General features: G+C 38.5%; 1 protein-coding gene across 2 annotated transcripts in view; it reads right to left on the reverse strand.

Moving 5' to 3' along the window:
- GADL1 (glutamate decarboxylase like 1) overlaps nucleotides 1-20,584 on the reverse strand; it is a 168,525-nt gene that overhangs the window by 123,256 nt on the left and 24,685 nt on the right. For both annotated transcript variants that reach the window (XM_008009354.3, XM_073023666.1), the window contains exons 2-5: nucleotides 11,243-11,412; nucleotides 6,677-6,803; nucleotides 4,362-4,452; nucleotides 508-614 (exon numbers count right to left, since the gene is read on the reverse strand). In XM_008009354.3, the coding sequence (XP_008007545.1) occupies nucleotides 508-614; nucleotides 4,362-4,452; nucleotides 6,677-6,803; nucleotides 11,243-11,412 (495 nt within the window). The remainder of the gene's footprint in view (nucleotides 1-507; nucleotides 615-4,361; nucleotides 4,453-6,676; nucleotides 6,804-11,242; nucleotides 11,413-20,584) is intronic.

Below are 20,584 nucleotides of genomic sequence, written 5' to 3' on the forward strand. Positions count from 1 at the left end.
ATTTTGGTGTATTTTCATGACAGGGTTTTTTTCAAACCAAAAGTCTCAATCTGTCAGCTCTGGACTTAGAGTCAGTACCTAGGTCTCCATAGTTAATATTCTTTCTGTCACCTAATCAATAAAATTGAAATAATATTTGTTGGTTTCTGGCTCCAAAAAAGGACTACAGGATAAACAAATGTAATTCAGAAACCTTCTCAAGTAAAATTTGATTTTAAAATTTAGAGGACTTATAGGCTTTCCAAACTTCCAGCCACTGATCAATTCGTTTGTGTTAGATATGAATCCTAAACTGTAGGCGTCTCATTCATGAAGTATGTATGTCACTTATTTAGCATTAATACAAAACGTGATCACTCTGGAGAAAGGCATAAGCTAGATTCTTAGCAAGTAGAATTATTAATACCCAACTTTTTGTCATGTATAAATCTGCAAGTTGTTCCTCATATAGGTAAATTTTTATGTGTTTGTATTGGAAGATTGATATCAATAACTCATTGTACTCACCTGGGTTAAATATTCCATCCCCTTCTTTCCAGCCAATAAATTCAATCATTTTCTTCAGAACCGCTTCTTCCACTAACAGAAACACTGGGGACACCTCATACGTATAACTAGATGGATATAAAAAACACTTCACTTCTATGACTAGAGTCAAAACATTCCTTTGGTGTCCCAAGAAATGCACACAGAGTTCTATTAAACCAAGTGGCTGCTGAAGTGTAGGCAGTCTTTGGAAATTTATCCATTGAAAATAGAGAATTACTCCATTAGTGACAGCACTAGTCATGGTTAGATAAGTGCCAATAGCTTGTGGCCTTAGGGATCTGCAAGCTGCTGCAGCAGTCTTACTTTCTAGAAAAACCTCAATTCCATGAGGAGAGATAAAGGCAACGCATTTGCATCCTATATATTAGTCATGGGCAGTGGCCATTTCACTCTTCGGATGCTTGGAATACTGCCTTGGATGCTGTTGATGGTGAAAGAAAATTCATTGTCATGGTAACCAGGTTTTATCAGATTACTACCGTGAGTACGCTAACAGTCCCCTCTAGATATTCTAAGTGGAGACTACTCCACCTGAACCAGGGTTTCCTCTACACTCTCTGTCTGTATAAATGAGGAGTGTTCTGTGAGACATCTCTTATGTGATAATTTTACTGCAAAGCACTGCCCAAATCCCTTGTCAGTGTAGGATTTGTTGCTCGGGCTGGAATGCTGTTGTCTCAGAGCATTGCTGTTTTAGCCCCTTTAGAGATTGCCTCAGCTGCAGGGAGCTACCTCCTCCAGGGTCACACCCCTTCTTGTGATGGTCTACACCTGATGACTGCTGGAGATGTAAAGGCCTGGCTGTCTGGGCCCAACTGCAGACCACTCTTGAAGGGCCACTGTAGTTCCAGAGATCTCCGAGCATCAGCCAAGATTGCCATGGAGGCTGCATGGCAACTTGCCTCCTATCCCTGCCCTTTCTTGCATCCTCCTCCTCCTCCCCAGGTCACTCATGTTGATCCCAAGGGATCAACTCCTTAATAAACATCCCACTCACTAAACACCATCTAGAGCAGCATTCCTGGGAACCCACATTGCAACAGTCACCATGCCTTGTTTGGTAGTGTTTGAGTATTTTCTCTCTCTCCAGACAACTTGAGGGTGACTACATATCTATGATCTCCTTCTCAATTAAGGGACTACATTAAATTGTATCTGAATAAATGTGTAATCTAAATGTGTTAAGCAGACACATTTAGATTTGTAGTCACAGAATTTAATGCAATTATTTTAACATCTGGAAAGGAAAACTTTGGGATTGAGGCATAAAAGTTGGTCATCTATGTATCACCTACTATTTATCACCTACATATGTGTCAAGAACTCTACAGATATTATGCCATCTTACAAACATAGATTCGGCCGGGTGAGGTGGCTCACACCTGTAATCCCAGCACTTTGGGAGTCCAAGGTGGGTGGATCATGAGGTCAGGAGTTCAAGACCAGCCTGGTCAAGATGGTGAAACCCCATCTCTACTAAAACTACAAAAATTAGCGCCACATGGTGGCGGGGGCCTGTAATCCCAGGTACTCAGGAGACTGAGGCAGACAATCATTTGAACCTGGGAAGCAGAGGTTGCAGTAAGCCGAGATTGTGCCACTGTACTCCAGTCTGGGCAACAGAGCAAGACTCTGTCTCAAAAAAAAAAAAAAAAGATTGTTTTTCAACCATGTTATGAAACCAGTGTACATACACCAAAAGTGTGAAAGAAAAGCATATATATTTATGTGAACCTACAAATATATATAAAATAGTTGTTCACTTTTTCATAATAAAAGTATTAAGCCTGTCTTTGAAAACTGGCTCAATTATAAACCTAGGAATCAGCCTGGAGGTGGAGGGAAAGACAAGATAGAACACACTCGTGGGCTGGCATATTTTGAGTGGATGGTTTAGCTTAGCAGCAATTTAACACTTCTTTAATCTGAAATATTTAGAGATTTTTGAACTTAGATGAAGAGTTAGAAAACCTGGCATATACAAGAAAAGATTGAGAAAGGTATGTAATTTTACTGTCTCTTCTGACTTACCCTCACTGTAACTGATTGTAACCTGGTATCTGCTCTCATCACTCCAACAAAACATCCGTAAAGTTGCCAGGGATGTCCATGTAGCTAATCCAGTGGACGCTGTTTAAGCTCTTAGTTGAATATTCAACAACATGTGACACTAAGCATACTCTCCTCATGGCTGCCACAGCTAGCCTTTTGGTTTTTTCTTTCTATTCTCGCCATTGTAAGCTGACCCTGTTCTTCCTAACCATTAAATGTTAGATGTCCTCAACGCCCAGTCTGGAGCCCTCTTCTCTCCCCACTCTATACTCTGTCCCCTGAGCAGTGGTTCTTTATCTTGGCTTCCCAGTGAAATCATTTGTTGAACTTTGTAAATATATCAATGCATGGGGCACAGCCACAGAAATTCAGATTTAATTGGCCTGGGTTGGCACCCAGGTATCAATACATTTTTATAAAATTCTCAAGTGATTCTCATGAATAGTCAGGGTGTTGAATCACTGACATAGGAAATCTCATCCACGTCCACCATTTCAATTACCATCATTTCACTGATAATTCTTAAATTTATACCTTTCATATAGACATCAGAATTCCAGGCCCATGTATTTCTCAGCTTAGTTCCTATGTATTCTTGGGTATTTTAAAGTCACTGCAAACTCAAATGCCCACAACTGAAAATGGATTGCTTGCTCTTGCCTCCTTCACCATGTACTTGAAAACCAGTTCCCTCTCCCAGTGCTTCTTATTTCTATGAATGATATGACCATGTACCCAGCTATGAAAGCCAGAAACACAGGCATTGTCCCAGAAACCTTCTCCGTCCTACCATTATTTCCAAGATGTGTATCCCGTCCTTTCTGTTTTATTTTCTGAACTCATTCTTTCCCGCTCTATTCCTACCTCTTCTCTTCAAGTCCAAGCTACTTTCCTCTCTCACTTGACTAAAGTAATGCCCTCCTAACGGGTCCTCTCCAACCTATTTATACTTTTAGAGATTTTTTCAATAAGCAAATGGCACCGAGTGATTTAGAAACCCTCAATGGCTTTTTGTTACATTTAGAATGACTCATAAACATGGTCACCTGTGCCCTGTATGTCTGGCTCCTGTCTTTCTCTCTCTTTCTCTAGTCTTATTCTCCACTACAGTCCTTGTAACTCTCGGCTATACCCACACTGACCTTCCAGTTCTTAGAGAATGGCATGCTGTGTCCCGCCACAGAGCCTTTATACACGTCTTTCTATCTATTTAGAACTCATCCCTCACCGTATTACTTAATAACACTTATTCTTCAGTGCCGACTGTCACCTCTGCAGAGCACACTTTCCTGAGCTTCCAACTAGGAAGAATTACCCCATTCGTATTAATACTTAGAACACTTCATACTTTTCCTTCAGATGAGAGTTTGGATTTTACATGAATTTTTGTGAACCACTTCGATTAGCATTTTTATACCAGATATTATGCTCCATGAGGGCAGAGTCAAGGTTTATTTGTTCAATATGTCTCTCCATCACTTAGCACAGAAAATGGCTTTTCATGCAGGATAAGCCAAAAAATTGCCCAATCCATTTTCTCATCTGTTAAGTGGAGATAATAATAACTGCCTTTTCCATCTCACGGTACCACTATTTAAATCAAACAACTATTTGAATCTGATAAGTATCATAAAACTATTCCATTATTTGTGATGGCACTATGCGAAAGAAACCATTAAATAGAAAATTTTGAAATAAAATGTCATCTAAAAAGTCTCTAATCCACATTTGGTGTGAAATTTCTATAGCATGGCACTTACACACTTGGATTCAATGCTTCGGTCATAAATCGGGCCACCAAGGAGTAGTAATCAAGTCCAGCATACAATTGGTTGAAAAATCTTGGGTGGTCTGCAAATTTAAAATGGAGCATTCATCTATGCAGCAATAAAAAAAAACTGATACAGCATTAACATAAATGAATCTTTCAGAAAATGAAAACAGACACACACACAAGAATTATATATAACGTAATTCCATTGATACGGCATTCAAAATCAACAAAGCTAAGGAGATGGTGGTTAGAATTCTAGGTACTTTGTAGAAAGAATTATGGATTGGGAAGGGACTTCAGAGAGCCTCTGGAGTGCTAGAATTGGTCTATATCTAGATCCAGGTGATGGCTCCATATGCACAGCTATGTACAAATTCATCATGCCAAGCAATTATGATTTGTGCATTTTACTGAATATAAATTATACCCCATTTTAAAAAAAATCCATAACAGGATCATGTACAAGGAAGAACATGTTGAAGACTCATCTCAGAGCCCTTTCTGCTGATCAGTGTTTCTAAGTAAAATCTGAGTTATCTTTTAAGAGCTTTGATTTACTTGCTCCTCTTTTTTACAACCCAGACCCAAACCAGAACCCTTTAAATAATTATTTGAACATTGTTTGTCCAAGGATCACAGGGTACTGCCTTTTTTTCTGAAAATATCAATATTAACTTCTCACTTCATATACATTTCACTTACAACAGAGTTCGCCCCAGGCTATGGCACTGAGCAGCCTTTTCATTTTTCAGATTGTACCCATGCGACTGGCAGTATATAGATGGAGTAAGATGTGACTCACTATGCGGCTTATGTACACTTCTGATTCAATTTGCTTCAAATGCAATTGCCTTTAACAGACAAACATCTTGTTCCAGTTTTAATTTTTTCCCCTCCTATAAAAGGTCTCATAAAGGTTCTTGGCTTTACACCATGTGAATAATCACACCATACACCCAGCTAACTGGCTTGACATTCTCAATCACAGGAAGCTCAGCATGACAGAATAAATAGGCAGGAGGTCTATTTCTACATTTGAGTATTTGGGAATCATTTAATTTGGTGACCTCTCATTACAACTTACAGCATCTGGCTTTAATTTATTTTAGTTTTTTTTTTTTCTCTTTAAACTAGGGGTTCAATAAAAAACAAGTCTCAAAAGAAAATGTCTTTTCAGCTTAAACGTGGAAAACTTCCTCTGATCTGGCAAAAAAAAAAAAAACAGGCACTGCTACAAGTAATTTTAATAAGTTTTTTTTAGTTCTGTGTTAATTTATGATTGATTTCCATGGTAACATGGAAAATATCCAGTAAACTGAAAAATCTACTGCATTAAATGTCATTCTACACTTTTGACATGCACTGTAATAATAAGATACCTATCTCTGCTTTTGAAATGCTAACTGGGTTTTTGATACATACACTAGACTTTCCCAAGGGAATATACTCCAATTATTTTTAGCCAGAATTTTATTATGTTCTTTCCACTAAATTTAGTCCAGTGTCAGAATTTACAAAGTAATGCCTGTATGGTCTTAAGCACTGGATTACCTTTACATTACACTGAGAAATATTTTAGAAGATTATTCTCCCATTTTTGAAACTTGTTCACTGGATGAACAGGATATTAACAGGTAAGTTGGAATGCGCCTCAGTGTAAGACTGACGTCCTATCACTGCATGTAGAAAGTTCACAGTTATGACATCACTGTGAAATAATCTCATCAAAAACTTGGAATGTATTCGTTTGTCTTATATCCATCTAAGGGCTTTTATTTTTTATTTTTATTTTTTGATACTGCCAGATTTGATCAAATAGTTTGGCAGCTACCAACTGCCAAGAGTTAATCAGTGTCTTCCAAATCTATTTCTGTTTATATTAAAGATAGCTTTTGAACACGTTATTTTGCATACTCTGGGCCATCAAGACTTAAAATCCCTTAACGAATATATATAATCAAAATACTATTTGCCACTTTGGTCTAACATAAGAAATAAGTAACAGTGATAATATATGATCTCGATTACAAATAGTACGTGGGGGTTGGCAAGGAGAAGAGGATATTTACATACAAACACTAACATCAACAGTTTTCCTATCAACTTATCTTTGGCCTTCGCAGTGAATCTGGATTAGAGATTAAAGGGACCATTGCAAAAACGTCAGAACCACTAATTTTTTAATCCAGATTTCTCATTCCACAAATATCGCTATACTCAGTTTTGAGAGGTAAATAAATGCTTTACAAACATAAGAACTTGTCAGAGGTACAGATCAAGGAAGTAAATTAAAGTTCTTACTAGTTTTGACGCTGTAGCGTATGACATCCCGACAGAGTTCCAATAGTCTATGGGGTGGCTCGCCTGAGTCTCTCATCTCCAAATCAAGAAGCTGTTTCAGTTGCTCAGGAGGCCTCCATTCACACACCTGGAGATTCAACCACAACCCAAATTGAGTATCCACCATAGCTAGGTATTGAAAGGATGTTAGAAACATGGACTCTACCATTACAAAACGTCTGGGCACTAGGAGATTTAAACATGCAACTACAGTTCAGACGAAAAGAACAATGACAGTAATGTAGACGTCGATGCTACTGATGAGGGGTGCCATCTTAGATTTGCAAGGTTAAGGCTGATTTCTTAGAGACACTGATATCTAACTTGTTACTAGAATAAGAGTAGAGTGAACCAAGTAAAGTTTAGGGAGGTTCTAGATGGAAGTGACAGAAGTAACAAAGGTCAAAAGTAAAATAAAAAAATAAAAAATTCAGATCCTATGGCACATCTGAAAAATCAAGTACATTAGAATATGGTATGGTTAGAACATGGATTTTTGAGAAACGGAGAGGAAATAAATAAAACAGGAATGCTGAAGTAGTTTTCTCTCTGCAAGTACCCTTCCCTATACAGTCTGCTATCAATCTTGCAGCCAGAATGATCCTCCTAAACTTAAGCCATGGCCATTCCCCTACTCAAATACATCTGATGGCTCCCTATTTCTTTCAAAGTAAAACCTGAGGTCCTTACAAAGATATAAAATGATTCTTTATGATCTGCTTCTCCTGGTTTCATTTTTCCTCTAGTCTCATCTGGGAGTACTTTCCTTCTGGCCGACTCTGCTCCTGCCACCCTGGCCTCCTTGCTGTTCTTAACTGCGTGAGGGATGTTCCCATACTGGGGTCTCTGCACTATCTGTGCCCTCTGCCTAGAATGTTTTTCAAAATATCCTCATAACTGAATCCCTCACTTATTTCAAAGCTTAGATCAGAAGTCACTTTCTCAACAACAGCAATCCTGCCTCCCTTACCCAAAATTAAAATCTAACCATTACCTCTATCAATCCCCTTTAACCTTTCCTACTCTTCCTTTTTACAAAGCACTTATCACCCTCTAATATACTGTTATTTACTGTATCCTACATAATCTCCATACAAGTAGATCTTTTTGCTCACTGATCCCAAGTGACTACCACAGAGTCTGCACATAATAGTGCTCCATAAAGATGTGTTGAATAAATGAATGAATAAACAGATAAACAAGGCTCAGATCATAATGGACTTTATGTGACATATTTACAGAGTTTGGACTTGGCTCTAAGGAAGCCATTTAAATGTGTAGGACAGGGGAATGAAAGAATCATATTTGTGTTTGGGGCAATAGCTTTAGTTGTTATGTGGAGATTCCAAATAAAATTTGAAATAAGAGTTTGCTGTAATAAACCAGGCAAGAGAAGGTGATGATCTGGATGAGGGTCAATGCTGTATTAAGTATGTAGTTTTTAGAGATATTTAAAATGCAGAATCACTAGAACTTGGAAATCAGTTAGATTTTGAGGGTGAGATGCATGAGCCAAGGATCATTCTGAGGTTTCCAGCTTGGACACAAGATTGGATGGCAGCAATGGGGAGAGCAGGAAGAAGGATCTGGTTGGGGTGGTGTGGGGATGATGAGGTGTAAGCATGTTTAGGACAAGGCACCTTCAGAATATCCAAAAGTTATATAGCCGTTGATCTGAGGCTCTTGCAAAAGATCGAGGACAGAGTTCCAGGGATACACTATGATAATATAACAGTAGATGATGTGACGCAGAGAGAACCTACAGCAGAGAAGAGAGGAGCAGAATCTTTCTGGGTATCACCAACACTTACGAATGGACACAGGAAGAGGAGCTTGCCTGTACTATGGAGGACATGCCAAAGGGGTAGGGAGACTCCTAAGAGTTTAGTGCTACCATAACCAAGAAGAATGAATGTTTAGGAAGGAGATGTTCACCACTGTCAAACACTGCTAAGAAGCCGAATTAGATAAAGACTGAAGTGCTCATGGAATTTATCAACAAGGAGGTGTTCTTGGCAAGAGCAGCTTGACTTAGAGAGGTGGGGGCGGAGGCCAGATTGCTTTGAAGTGAGGATGTAGGAGGTGAAGAAATAGAAGGGAGGGAGGGAGGGAGTATAGATAATCTCTAAAAATTTTGGCTGTGGAGGGGAGGAGAGAGATAGGGAAGTAGCCAGGGAGTGAAAAGACTGGGAGGTTGGGGGAAGCAGAAGGAAATACCAAGTTGTGCAAGTAGTATGAAATTGAACTCTGATGCTATAACCATGACAGGTCAGAGGTAAATTGGAAATGCCTGAGACAATCAAAAGTAATGACTACTGGTGCATTCAACAACATGGATGAATCTCAAATGCATTTTGTTGAGGGTGAACAGCAAGACTCAAAGGCTGCTACAATACAATTCCATCAATATGACATTCTAGAAAAGGCAAGTATCATAGGGAAAGAAAATCAGTGGTTTCAGGGGCTAGAGGAAAGGAGAAAATGGATTAAACAGGGGCACAGAATAGTTATATAACTATTCTAATGAAGATATAGAACAGTTCCATCATGTTGTAGTAATAGTTATGACTTCTGAAACTCATAGAAACACACCCCAAAGGGGTAAATTTTACTGAATGTAAATTCAGTTTTAAAAACTGATTGATGAAGAATTTTCTACTAATGAAACTAGCAGTGATCATTGCATCAAGCTTGAGTATGTGTCTGCAGGCTACTTTTTAATGGTGCTCTGTTGGATCTCAAACAAGGTAGGTTTAGTTAGTGTTATCAAAACTTCACCTCCTTCCCTGAACTCGAGCATAGCTTTCAATCCAATTTCCCGTGGTAGCCTGCACATCTATTACATTGTGGTTGACTTGTGGTTCCTTCATTGACAACTTAGGATCTTAAGATCTTCCATTTCTCATCTTATTAGTCCCCTGTGTGAGCCCTTTTTTTCTGGGCAAAAAATGGTCCCCTTGCTGTGTTAAATACATCTTGTCCTTTTGCAATGCTCTTTCCATTATTGACCTCCCTGCTTTCTTCTTCCAGAAATGAGTACCCTAAACCCAACCTCTCTCTTCCCCTGCCACTTGCCCTTTACATTCCACATCTGAGCTCAAAGTACCCACTCCTGAGTGAAATCCCAAAAATCTGCTCCAGTCTCAAAGCATTTCTCACATCCTCACTGGAACCCCCACTGCCTTTTCTAATGAAAACATATCCTTCCAATTAGATTATAAATTCTGTTCAGAGCTGGGCCTTTCTATTGTTTTTCTTTGTATTCTCTAGGACTTAATATAAAGCCTTATTCATAGCTAATACTCAGTTAATATTTAATGACTGAATAAAGGCCAATTTAAAAAAAAACCCTGCCAGAGGAGCAGTGTACTCCAAAGTAAAGCAGGTCCAAAGTATTTCACAAGTACAGAGAAGACCAGAAATTACGTAATTATACATATGCTCTCTAGGCAAATACCAAACACCATCAGGATTTTGCCTTGAACATAACTTCTAAATTCATGCATCAATCTATTTTCCTATTCGTTTTCCCAAAAGCATGTGATCAAAACCTCAGAATAAATATCACCTGACATTTAAAATCTTTTCAAAATGATATTTATTTCTAACTAATATAACTAGAATAAAAATCTCTTCCTTACAACATTTGGTGATAATCTACCTCCAACATGAAAACCAATGTGATAAAGGATAATTCGGTAATTTTAAGAGGCATATGGAGTAGTTAAGAGTGCAGATCGTAAAGTGAGACTGCCTGGATTTTAGTCCCAGCTCTGATACTTGCGTATAATCTTGGACAAGGTATTTCTTTTTTTGCCTGACTTTCTTTCCCAGCTCTAAAATGGGGGTAGTAAATAGTATCTGCCTTTTAGTGCTTTTGAAAGGATTAAATACATAAGGAGTAATCCTTAGAACATAGTAAGTACTCTTAAGAGTAGATGCCATTAGCAGCAGTTCTAGTATCAATTTGAATTGAATTTGAGCCTGAATTTGAAATCTATAATCAATAACTGGTACCAGAAAGGAGTCAGGTTTAACCATCTAAGATTTCTAGGCTAAATTCAGACAAGCTCTTGATAAGGACCTTAAGATAAATTTAAAATATCTTCACATCCTTTTCTATCTTTTGCTTGATTTTCATGAGCAACATGAAGAGTGTGCACTAGAAAGTGGGGAGCGAAGAGCATTAGAGAGTTGCATAAGTCAGATTAGCAGGTTACTTATCTATGTTATTATCTAGGGCAGAGAGTTTCATCCCTGTGCTTCATGGCCTTATGTGATTAAGCTCTAGGGTCTCAGTCAATCTTCCCACGAATGATGACTGTCAGAGGAAGGAGTCAACCCTTCAAGGAAGGCAGGAATTGCCTGAAGGACAGCCTACACTTTTATATCTGGACATCCTTTTGAGACAAAGGCATAGAAGAAATAAAAACTTGGCCTTCCCATTTCCCTTACATCCAGCCATACTGATTTGGGGAACATCTATCTTTCCCATTTCTGCAATTTCTTACAGGTTTTAATTTTTACCTTCTCATTGACATCTGTAGCTTTCAAAACCACCTCTTCCATTATTAGCCTACAGGCCTCTTCAACAAATTTTTCTCCAGCTTTTGCATCTGTTGTAGGGCCATTCAGCACAACCCCATCCACAAGAACAGCATTCTTACTTGGAATCATCTCTTGCTGATCAACAGCTCCTGGAAGCATGCAAACAAATTGTGTTTGAGATATAATCTAATACATCACATAACGAAGCACAGGGGACAAAATGCATCACTATCCCAGCTTCAAATGGCACATCTTTTAATACATGAAGGCATCATTTGAGGTGTTGAGCTGACGATTTCTTATGACACACACACAATGGTATGATAGAGTTAAGGAAAATTTTACAAGGAAAGCTCACAATTTATGGATTAAGTAAATCCACCTTATTATATATGTTACTCTGTACTGGGCTGAGTTAGTCATGGAGTATATGACCCCTCATTCAGTATAATTTCAGGTCTGATGAGGGAAAGGTTACCATTCACATACACCAATTCCCATGCTAGATAGTGTCTGAAGTTGGGGAAAACAAATGTTTTCCGTAATTAGAGTTGGTTCACAAAACAACTATATCCCTAAAAGAGAGTAAATATTCATTGGCATTCCTACACATGCATGAATGATTAAGTGATTTCCCTAATCCTTTCCTCAGAGACAGCCATCACTCTACCACAGGAGAGTTTAAGATGGAGGAAGAAGAGTTAAGCATTTGGAGAAAAGGATGAGGAAAAATCACTTCAGATTTTATCTAGAATTAACACCTCCTCTATGCTGTTGGTGTCCCCTTAAAATATAAATAATACAATATAATACAATAGTTGTTTTAACTTTCAGAATCTGGTATCCTATAATTAAGGTAGCAAGCTTTTAGCTTCATTTCCTTGTACAAAGTCCTTTAGCATTTCTGAGCCCTAGGATGAAGCTTTGGGCAGAGATAAAGAAAATATCACCTGTCCTTAATTTGTTTTCTTTAAGGAAGAGATAATGCATTTCCAGACTGAAATAACAAATTGAATTTTATAAAGATCCATCATGTATTTGATGTATCTGAATTATGGAAGCATCTAAGAGGGATCACCGGGTCACCTTCAGCGAAGTGAATATTGAAATCTTCAAAGGCAAAGAGCTAGCTGCTTTCTTCTTGAACTGGCACACATGAATACGTTTCTCCAAATGTATGTTCCCTCTTCCTTTAGGTGTATGTAGCTGTTGGCCAATTTCTCTATGAACTAGATTACAAAGTTTACACAGAAAGTTCTATTTTCCATTCTTGCAGCATCTTGTTTAGCATCAGGGAGTGTGGAGGAGCCGAAGAAATGTAAATGCAACTCATTTTACTCATTCTTGCAGTCACCTTTCAAACACATGTACAAAAAGATCTTCGTAAACATAAGCCCACGTCTGTTTCATGCACACAGACACACACACACATGCGCGCACACTCTCTTTCTCTCGTAATTTGTTAGGGATACCATGTTTTCCCTTTTAAATCATTCCTAAAAAAAGCAATATAAATGTCACTAATCCCGTCTCTACTAAAAAAAGTACAAAAAAAAAAAAAAAAAAAAAAAAACTAGCCGGGCGCGGTGGCGGGCGCCTGTAGTCCCAGCTACTCCGGAGGCTGAGGCAGGAGAATGGCGTAAACCCGGGAGGCGGAGCTTGCGGTGAGCAGAGATCCGGCCACTGCACTCCAGCCTGGGTGACAGAGCCAGACTCCGTCTCAAAAAAAAAAAAAAAAAAAAAAAAAAAAAAGTCACTAATCTTAATTGTATGTTTTAATTCTATGTTTAAATGTTCCTCTATATTACAGATACTGCTTTGTCCCTGAAAGCCCGTAATTTTTCAGCCATTTTCTACATAGAGAATGATAGAGGAAAGAAAACAGCACAATGGTTTGTTAAGCCTATATTAAATGACTTTAAACTTTTCCACCTTGCAGTTTAAGCACAGGCAAAAGGATGAGACGGAACATGCCGATCATTGACTAAATGTTAAAAGTCAACATGAAAATCTATATCTGAGAAGAAAGGTTACTGCCTACCCAAAATAGCCCTCCACAAAAATAATTCTGGCAACTCAATCCAGACATTCAACCAATTTCTAGCACAAGCTTTGATTTAATCATATTCTCTTTTTCTAATCAGTGTGTTTCTCCACCTTATAATGTATATGTTCATTTAATTGTTGAAATGTACAGGAACAATTTTACTGTACCTCACACAGTACCTTCTATTTTAAATCCATCTTAAATATTCCAATGGTCTACCAAAAAAAAAAAAAAAAACCCTTCTAAATATATGTATTTCAAACACTTCTACTCTTAGTGAGGGCTCTAACAATATTGACATTGATCATACCTTAGACTCCACCTTCTCCTCAAAGTTAAACGTTCTGATAAAATTCTATGGCTTCACAAACACTTTAATTCTGTTATTGGCAAACACAAATGGTGTCTACAAAAGCACCAGAAAAAAATGTTACAGGAAGATCCCCCAATTGGGGAAAGATGGAATCTGCAGCAAAGGATCAATCTTTTGTCCTCTCACTGAAAGAGAAGCCATTCAGAGCTCCTATGATGAATGTCAGTTCCAGCCTTCACTTTCACATGAAAGGAAACATTTAACATGGTTTAGAGCCAAATGTTGAAGTCCTAGAATTGAGCTCTTAGATGGAAATGCTCTGCACCTGAAGGTACTTTCCTCTCCTCTCAAATTTTCTAGGCCCTAAAAATAGAGTAAGAAAGAGGGCAATTATTCCAAGAACTCTGGTTATGTGAGTAGGCAGTGCTATTATTAAGCACACAGAAAAAGTTAAGTTTTTTTTTTTAACCTCATTAGTAGGATTTCAAGCTTTTATTACCCAGAGAATAGCAGCAGCCCTATAGCTTGCTCAGTCTTTCTCTTTCTCTCACCCTGTTCCTTGTGTGTGTGTCACACACACACACACACACACACACGATAAAATAAAAAATGTCAACACCCACTCGTAACCAGAATAGCAGTGAAATTTAAATTATCACTGTCTTCACACCAATGAATTAAAAAAATCCCTATAATTCACACAATTATCTAGGAGAAAATACTATAAAAATCTATACAGAATTGGGTCTAGATTATGTCTTGTCTTTGATGGACATATTTCATTTTTATAGCCAGATGTGATAATGTGCCTCTTTCTCCCCCAGCCGAGGTCAAAAAAGGCCCTCTGAAGATTCTAGAATAGGTCAAGCTGTGGTCTCCTGAGGAAGGATATTCAGAATTTTAATTCTAACTGCTAGAGTTTATAGTGGCTCTTAATGAAATCTTTCAATTTGAGGAATCTTCCATGAAGACTATACCTGGGATATGACTGCTTTTCATCACCCCCACTTTTACCACCTTAGTTCAAACCGCCATCAAATGCTAGGGTTACTGCAGTAGCCTCTCAACTAACCACCTTCTTCCACCCTTTCCCCTCATTGTCTGTGGACTATTCTCGACACAGTACCCTCCTACATTCCCACATTCCCTTGAAAAGGTAAATCTGATCACATGATGACTCCTCTTCTTAAACCATTCAATGACTCCTCATCAAACTGAAAGCTAATATCCTTCTGATAACCTCTAAGGCCCATTTCCTTATTATCTCATGGATCTCAGACCTCATCTTGTTACTGTCCTCCAAGCTCATACAGCTCTATCATCTGTGGTCTTTTCACCATTCTGATTCTTTCCTTAAACATTAGTTTCTCACCTCATATGACGATGCATCCACCTCTCTGCACTACTTTCTCTGCTTTGATTCCAGAGCAGTGACTACAATGGGACATATAATACCTATACAAATTTATATATATATATATATTTTTAAATATCTGTCTCTCCAATAAAGAAAGGTTAAGCTCTGTGAGAGCATAAATTTGTGTCTGTTGGTTTCACTGTTATTTCCATAGCACCCAGAAGGTGCCTGGCAGTTTGTAGGAGTTTGATGAACATTTTTTGACTATTCAATGAAAGAAGTTCTTCCTGGTTCCTTCAACCAACCAGCGATAATGTCTCCCTCCTCTGAGATGCCATCGCAGGTTGTCTGTATGCCTTTCTGAACTGATAGCACAGCAAGGAGACTGGACCTGATTAAGCAGGAAAAACCTTTGGCTGGGGATGCAATAGACATAGAACACAGATAATGGGATAGAGAAGAGACAGTAGAGGCTGAAAGAACCCCGCGAACAGTCAGCAAGGCAAACCTGGGTTTCTGTTCTCTGCATTATTAAAGGAAACTGTGGCTGAAAGACCCTCCCTTTCCTCTCCTCTCCATTCTTGCTACTGCAGCCACTCTTTTGACTTCTGAAAGTCAGACCACGGACCACAGGCTTACTCCAGAAACCACACTTCCAAATTTGAAAGCCAGTTAATTCCTTAAAGACTCCAACTTCTGCATTTTTGGAGGAAGGGAGTTCCTTCCCTCCATAGCTTCCAAAATTCTATATAGGCTCAACTTTTGCTTTGTTCAGAGAGATATATTGTTCTCCCTTGATGAACAGACAATTCAGCTTCAAATATTGTTTCAGATTTTGAGAGATAGCCTCTTCCTTTGACATAGAATTAAATGAATTAATACAGATAATGCCTTAAAACAGTGTCTGGTACATAGTGGGAACTAAATAAAAGTTAGCTAACAGTACTAAGTAACAACAATACTTATTCAATACATAAATGCCACCAGGCGCAGTGGTTCACACCTGCAATCTCAGCACTTTGGGAGGCCGAGGCAGGCAGATCACTTGTGGCCGGGAGTTTGAGACCAGTCTGGCCAACATGATGAAACCCCATCTCTACCAAAAAGTACAAAAATTAGCCAGGCATAGTGGCATGTGCCTGTAGTCCCAGCTACCTGGGAGGCTAAGGCACAAGAATCACTTGGACCTGGGAGGAGGAGGTTGCAGTGAGCCAAGATCATAGCACTGCACTTCAGCCTGGGCAAAAGAGTGAGACTGTGTCTCAAAAATAATAGTAATAATAGTACATAAATGCATAAAGGAAACTTGCATGTGGTGGTAAGCTGTGATAATGGAAAGAGAGGTCTTCTCAGATTGATCAAATGACCAGGGTAATAAACTCTAGACCAAGTAGCTGGTGAGTTATCACCTCTGGAAGGGCAGGAAGAGAGGACCACAGTGGTTGGGGGTTTCCCTGTGAGAAGAACAGAGCTTCCTCCACCATGTTCATGAACGCAAGATGATAGCCAAGTGGTTCAACCCACACTGGGTAGGCAGCTTGCTAGACCTCCTGCTTTATTGCTTTCCACCTTGCACTGTGGTTACCTCTGTAGAGGTTTTATTTCTTATACCAGGTTATAAACCTATAGAAAAAAAGAACCATTTTACTGACCATTCCAGAAACAGAGTTCAGCAACTGGCTTTCAATAGCTCTCTGAGGACTGACTGGCTGACTGTATATTTACTTTGGAAGTCATCTTACCTAACATTTTCATACAATCCAATAATTCCCTCCACAACCTGGGGCCAAGAAATGAGGAGAGCTGACTTCTAGTCCCACTTGATCACTCCTAAGTTCTCTGATACTGAAATAATACAACCTCTCTGTGCCTCAGTTTCCTCATCCATAAAAATTGGAGCCCATCTGAGGAAAGTGAGCTGCTAGTTTCCAAAAAATTCCTGGGAAAATTAATGAAGATTCAGAATCCTGGATTCCTACCCAAAAGGATTCTACGTGGAGCCTAGAATCTAAAACGTTAGCAAGTATTCCCATTTATATTAATACCGAAATACACTAATATGCAGTGGGTGTGGGCATGGCTATTCTGGGTGACCTCTAAAGTCCTTCCAAAACTTCAGATCTTCAGTTGTCTAGCCCCTCTTTCTAATCCTTTAATAATTATGTGTTTATCTTAACAAATATGCATCAATCTCTGAGAAGAACTGAAAAATTACAATACTACACACACACACATATATATGAGAGAGAGTACTTACTATGTGCCAGGCCCTGTTCTAAAGGATTTACAGATTTAACAAATGTAATTGTAACAGAAACTCCAGTTACTCAGTTTTTCAGTTCAGAAAACAGAGGCACAGAGGATTTAATTGGGTTAAATTGCCTTGCCCAAGGTCACAGAACTACTGAGTAGTGAAGCTGAAGGTAAATTTTTACTGAGTACTAAATATTTACTGAAGTTCTATGAAGGATCAATGAGATTCTGCTTTATGGGTGTCAACCATTAGCAAGGCATCATTAGGGAGTTAATAATGACAGCAAGACAAATTACTGTACTTGGGTAATTGGGGGGCTCAAAGCAATGAATAGAAGATAATAGGTGCAACAGAAGATAATAGGTGTCAAGTAGTGCCACATGGAAGACACCAATAAAATATTCTGAATGTAAACAATGTAGACATTTGAAATTAAGGGTTGTGGTTATAGAGAAGTTGAGGTGTCAAGAAAGATTTCTGAAACTGGAAGACCTGCCTTCTCTTTGAACATATACACTAATAAATAATAATACTTTTAAAACCTCATCACTTCTAAAGTAACAACTTCATTGACAGCTGCTCAGATCTCCCATCTTGTCACTTTCACAATGGTCACACAGCTTTTCCTGAGAGTGACTCCAAATATGCATTTGTGTCATGTCTATAGGCTTTTATAGTAAATGAGTAAAGTGCATGGAACGTTTCTTCCACAGCACTATGATCCAAATATGTGAAGACTTTGTATCAACTCTCTTTTGTCAGTTAAAACTGCTCTCACTTTTTCCAGTGGTTTCTGATAGTCCATGGTCCGTAGTCTGGACCAATTTGCTTTTATCTTATAAAATGAGACATCTCACAAAATTCCGGGTGTGATCTCAGCAACTCTCAACAGAGAACTCATATTTCCCATCCTCTGGGCACCATGATTTCTTTAATAAAGCTTTTATTGACACCATAGTCGATTCCAAAGCCTGAGCTTTAAATCCTGGCCCAAATTCTAACTCCGCTGCTGTGACCTTGCCCATGTTATTTAACCTCTGTGTGATCCATATTTATTATCTGGCAAATGGGGAAAACAGCTATGAGTCATCGAAAGGGTCAAATGTGGTAATGTGCGCAAGGTACTAAACAAAGTGCCAGGGACAGTGTAAAGAACTCAATAAATGATGACTATTAATGAGGCTCAGTCTATATGAACTCTCTTTTGGCACTCACATTACACTGTTGGCTCAGGTAGAAGCCATAATTAGCAGTCTTAGGGTTTCGTCAGAAAGTCTGCCAGTAAAAGCCAAGTTTCCCATCCAAGTCTCTTTAATTGTTAAGAGCAAATTAGCAATAGAAAAATAATGTTTGCTTTCAAAGGACAGAAATGAGAAACAATGAATCAAAAGTGAATCCAGACATCTGGTTGGGGAGACCAAGGAGCTCTTCAGAAAGTTAGTGCAAAGACATTGGAAACTGAGTGAGGCAGGAGGGTCAGGACTTAGAGAATCCAGTAGGCCAGTCCAAGAGAGTCTGAGAAGCAAAGTTTGAGAAAAGAGCTGGGATAGTATTAATTAATAAATTAATAAGAGCCTACTAAGTATCAAGCACCCAGCCTGGTACCTGTGGATACAGAAGTAAACGACACAGTCTCTGTTCTCAAGTTGTTAAAAGTCTAGAAAGAGAATATTTAGGAAACCAGGGCAAAGCAAAAAATGAGATTTAAAAAACTGAAGATATATTTTCTGTTCTGGAGTTTTCTAAGTCACGTATTTCTTCTAAGCTCAAAACAATGGATGCCTAATTTACTTGATGTACCTGGTACATCAGCCTCATAGATTGTTTGCCACACTTCTGAATTTCACACTGGTTTTAAAGCCATTTTAGTTGTCTTTAAAATGACATGCCAATGACAGGGTAACTGTGAACAACCTACAAAGAAAAAGACTATGGGAAATAAATACTAAGAAATAACACTAATACAAAGCAGTGAGAACAGAAGCTCTGAAGCTTTGGGTAATGGCGACAAATGTGGCAACTTAGTCCCCAGATCTAGCCCTATAATTTGATAGAATCATAATGCTTAGGGATTGAACCATTTCCATATCCAATCCACAAACATGAATTCAAAGGAGTAAACAGAAAACTATATTTACAACTTTGTCAGCAAGAGACGGGTATCTATTTTTTTTTTTTTTTTTGAAAAGGAGGAGCAAGACAAGATAATTTTAATCATTTCTTTAGTCTCCTCTTGGGCTCATTCTCCTCAGCTGAAATCCACAGTAAGCAGATACTTCTCTTATTCATACTTTCATGAAATATTCATAAAATATTGAATTGCTACTATGTTCAAGACATTAGGGCAGGCACTATAGAAAACTTCAAGACCAAACAGACACATAGCTGGCGACCCCAAAATCCAATAAGGGAAATGAGACATGTTTATGAATACTTAAAATTCTATCCAAAAGGCATACATTATGATATATGAAGTCAGACAAAACACATACTGAAATTGCAGAGAAGGGTATTGCTTCTGAATGTGAGAAGCAGAAAGTCCTTCTGGATGAGGTGGCATTTGAGACAGACCTCCATTCAGCCATTCAGCAAAGACTTATATTTAGTGCCTATTATGTACAGAACTCTGTGTAAGGCATTCGAGGTTGAGCAATGAACAAGAAAAATTTACATTTAGTTAGGATGGATAATATATGCAGTTAAACAGATAAATTATTAAAATAATGCAGGCTCTAATAAATGTTCTAAAGGAAATACCTGAATGACTTCATAGAATAAGGACAAGGAGCTATTGTAGATATGATTAGGAAAAAATGTTTCTGAGCAGAAGATATCTGAATTGAGTTGTAAAAGAGAAGCAGCCAGACACGAAAAGATATGGAAAGAGAATGATCCAGGAAGAAGGAACAGAAAATGCAAACCATCAATAAGTTGGCCTCGTTAAGAAGTGGAAAGAGACGAGTGTGGCCCACGTGTGAGGGCAAGGGAAAGGAAGGGTGAAATTTGATTTGGAAATAGGGACCGGGAGCAGATCAGGTCAGGTTGTATTTTACTCTAAAATCAACAAGAAGCCGCTTAAGGGTTTTAAACAGAGGAGTAACGTGTACTGGCTTACATTTATGGAAGATTACTCTGGATGCCGTGTAGAGAATGAACTGTCAAAAGACAGATGTGGAAATAGGGAGAAAGCTTAGGTCACTACTGTAGAAGTCCAGACAGTAGATAATGGGAACTTTGGTCTGAATGGTAACAGAGGAGATGGAGCAAAGTGCTGCAACTTGGGAGATACTTAGGTGATAAAGCTTAAAGAACTTGCTGATAGATTGGATGTGTAGGGGTCAAGAAAGCAG

Source organism: Chlorocebus sabaeus, chromosome 15, assembly GCF_047675955.1.
Source record: "Chlorocebus sabaeus isolate Y175 chromosome 15, mChlSab1.0.hap1, whole genome shotgun sequence".
Lineage (NCBI taxonomy): Eukaryota > Metazoa > Chordata > Mammalia > Primates > Cercopithecidae > Chlorocebus > Chlorocebus sabaeus.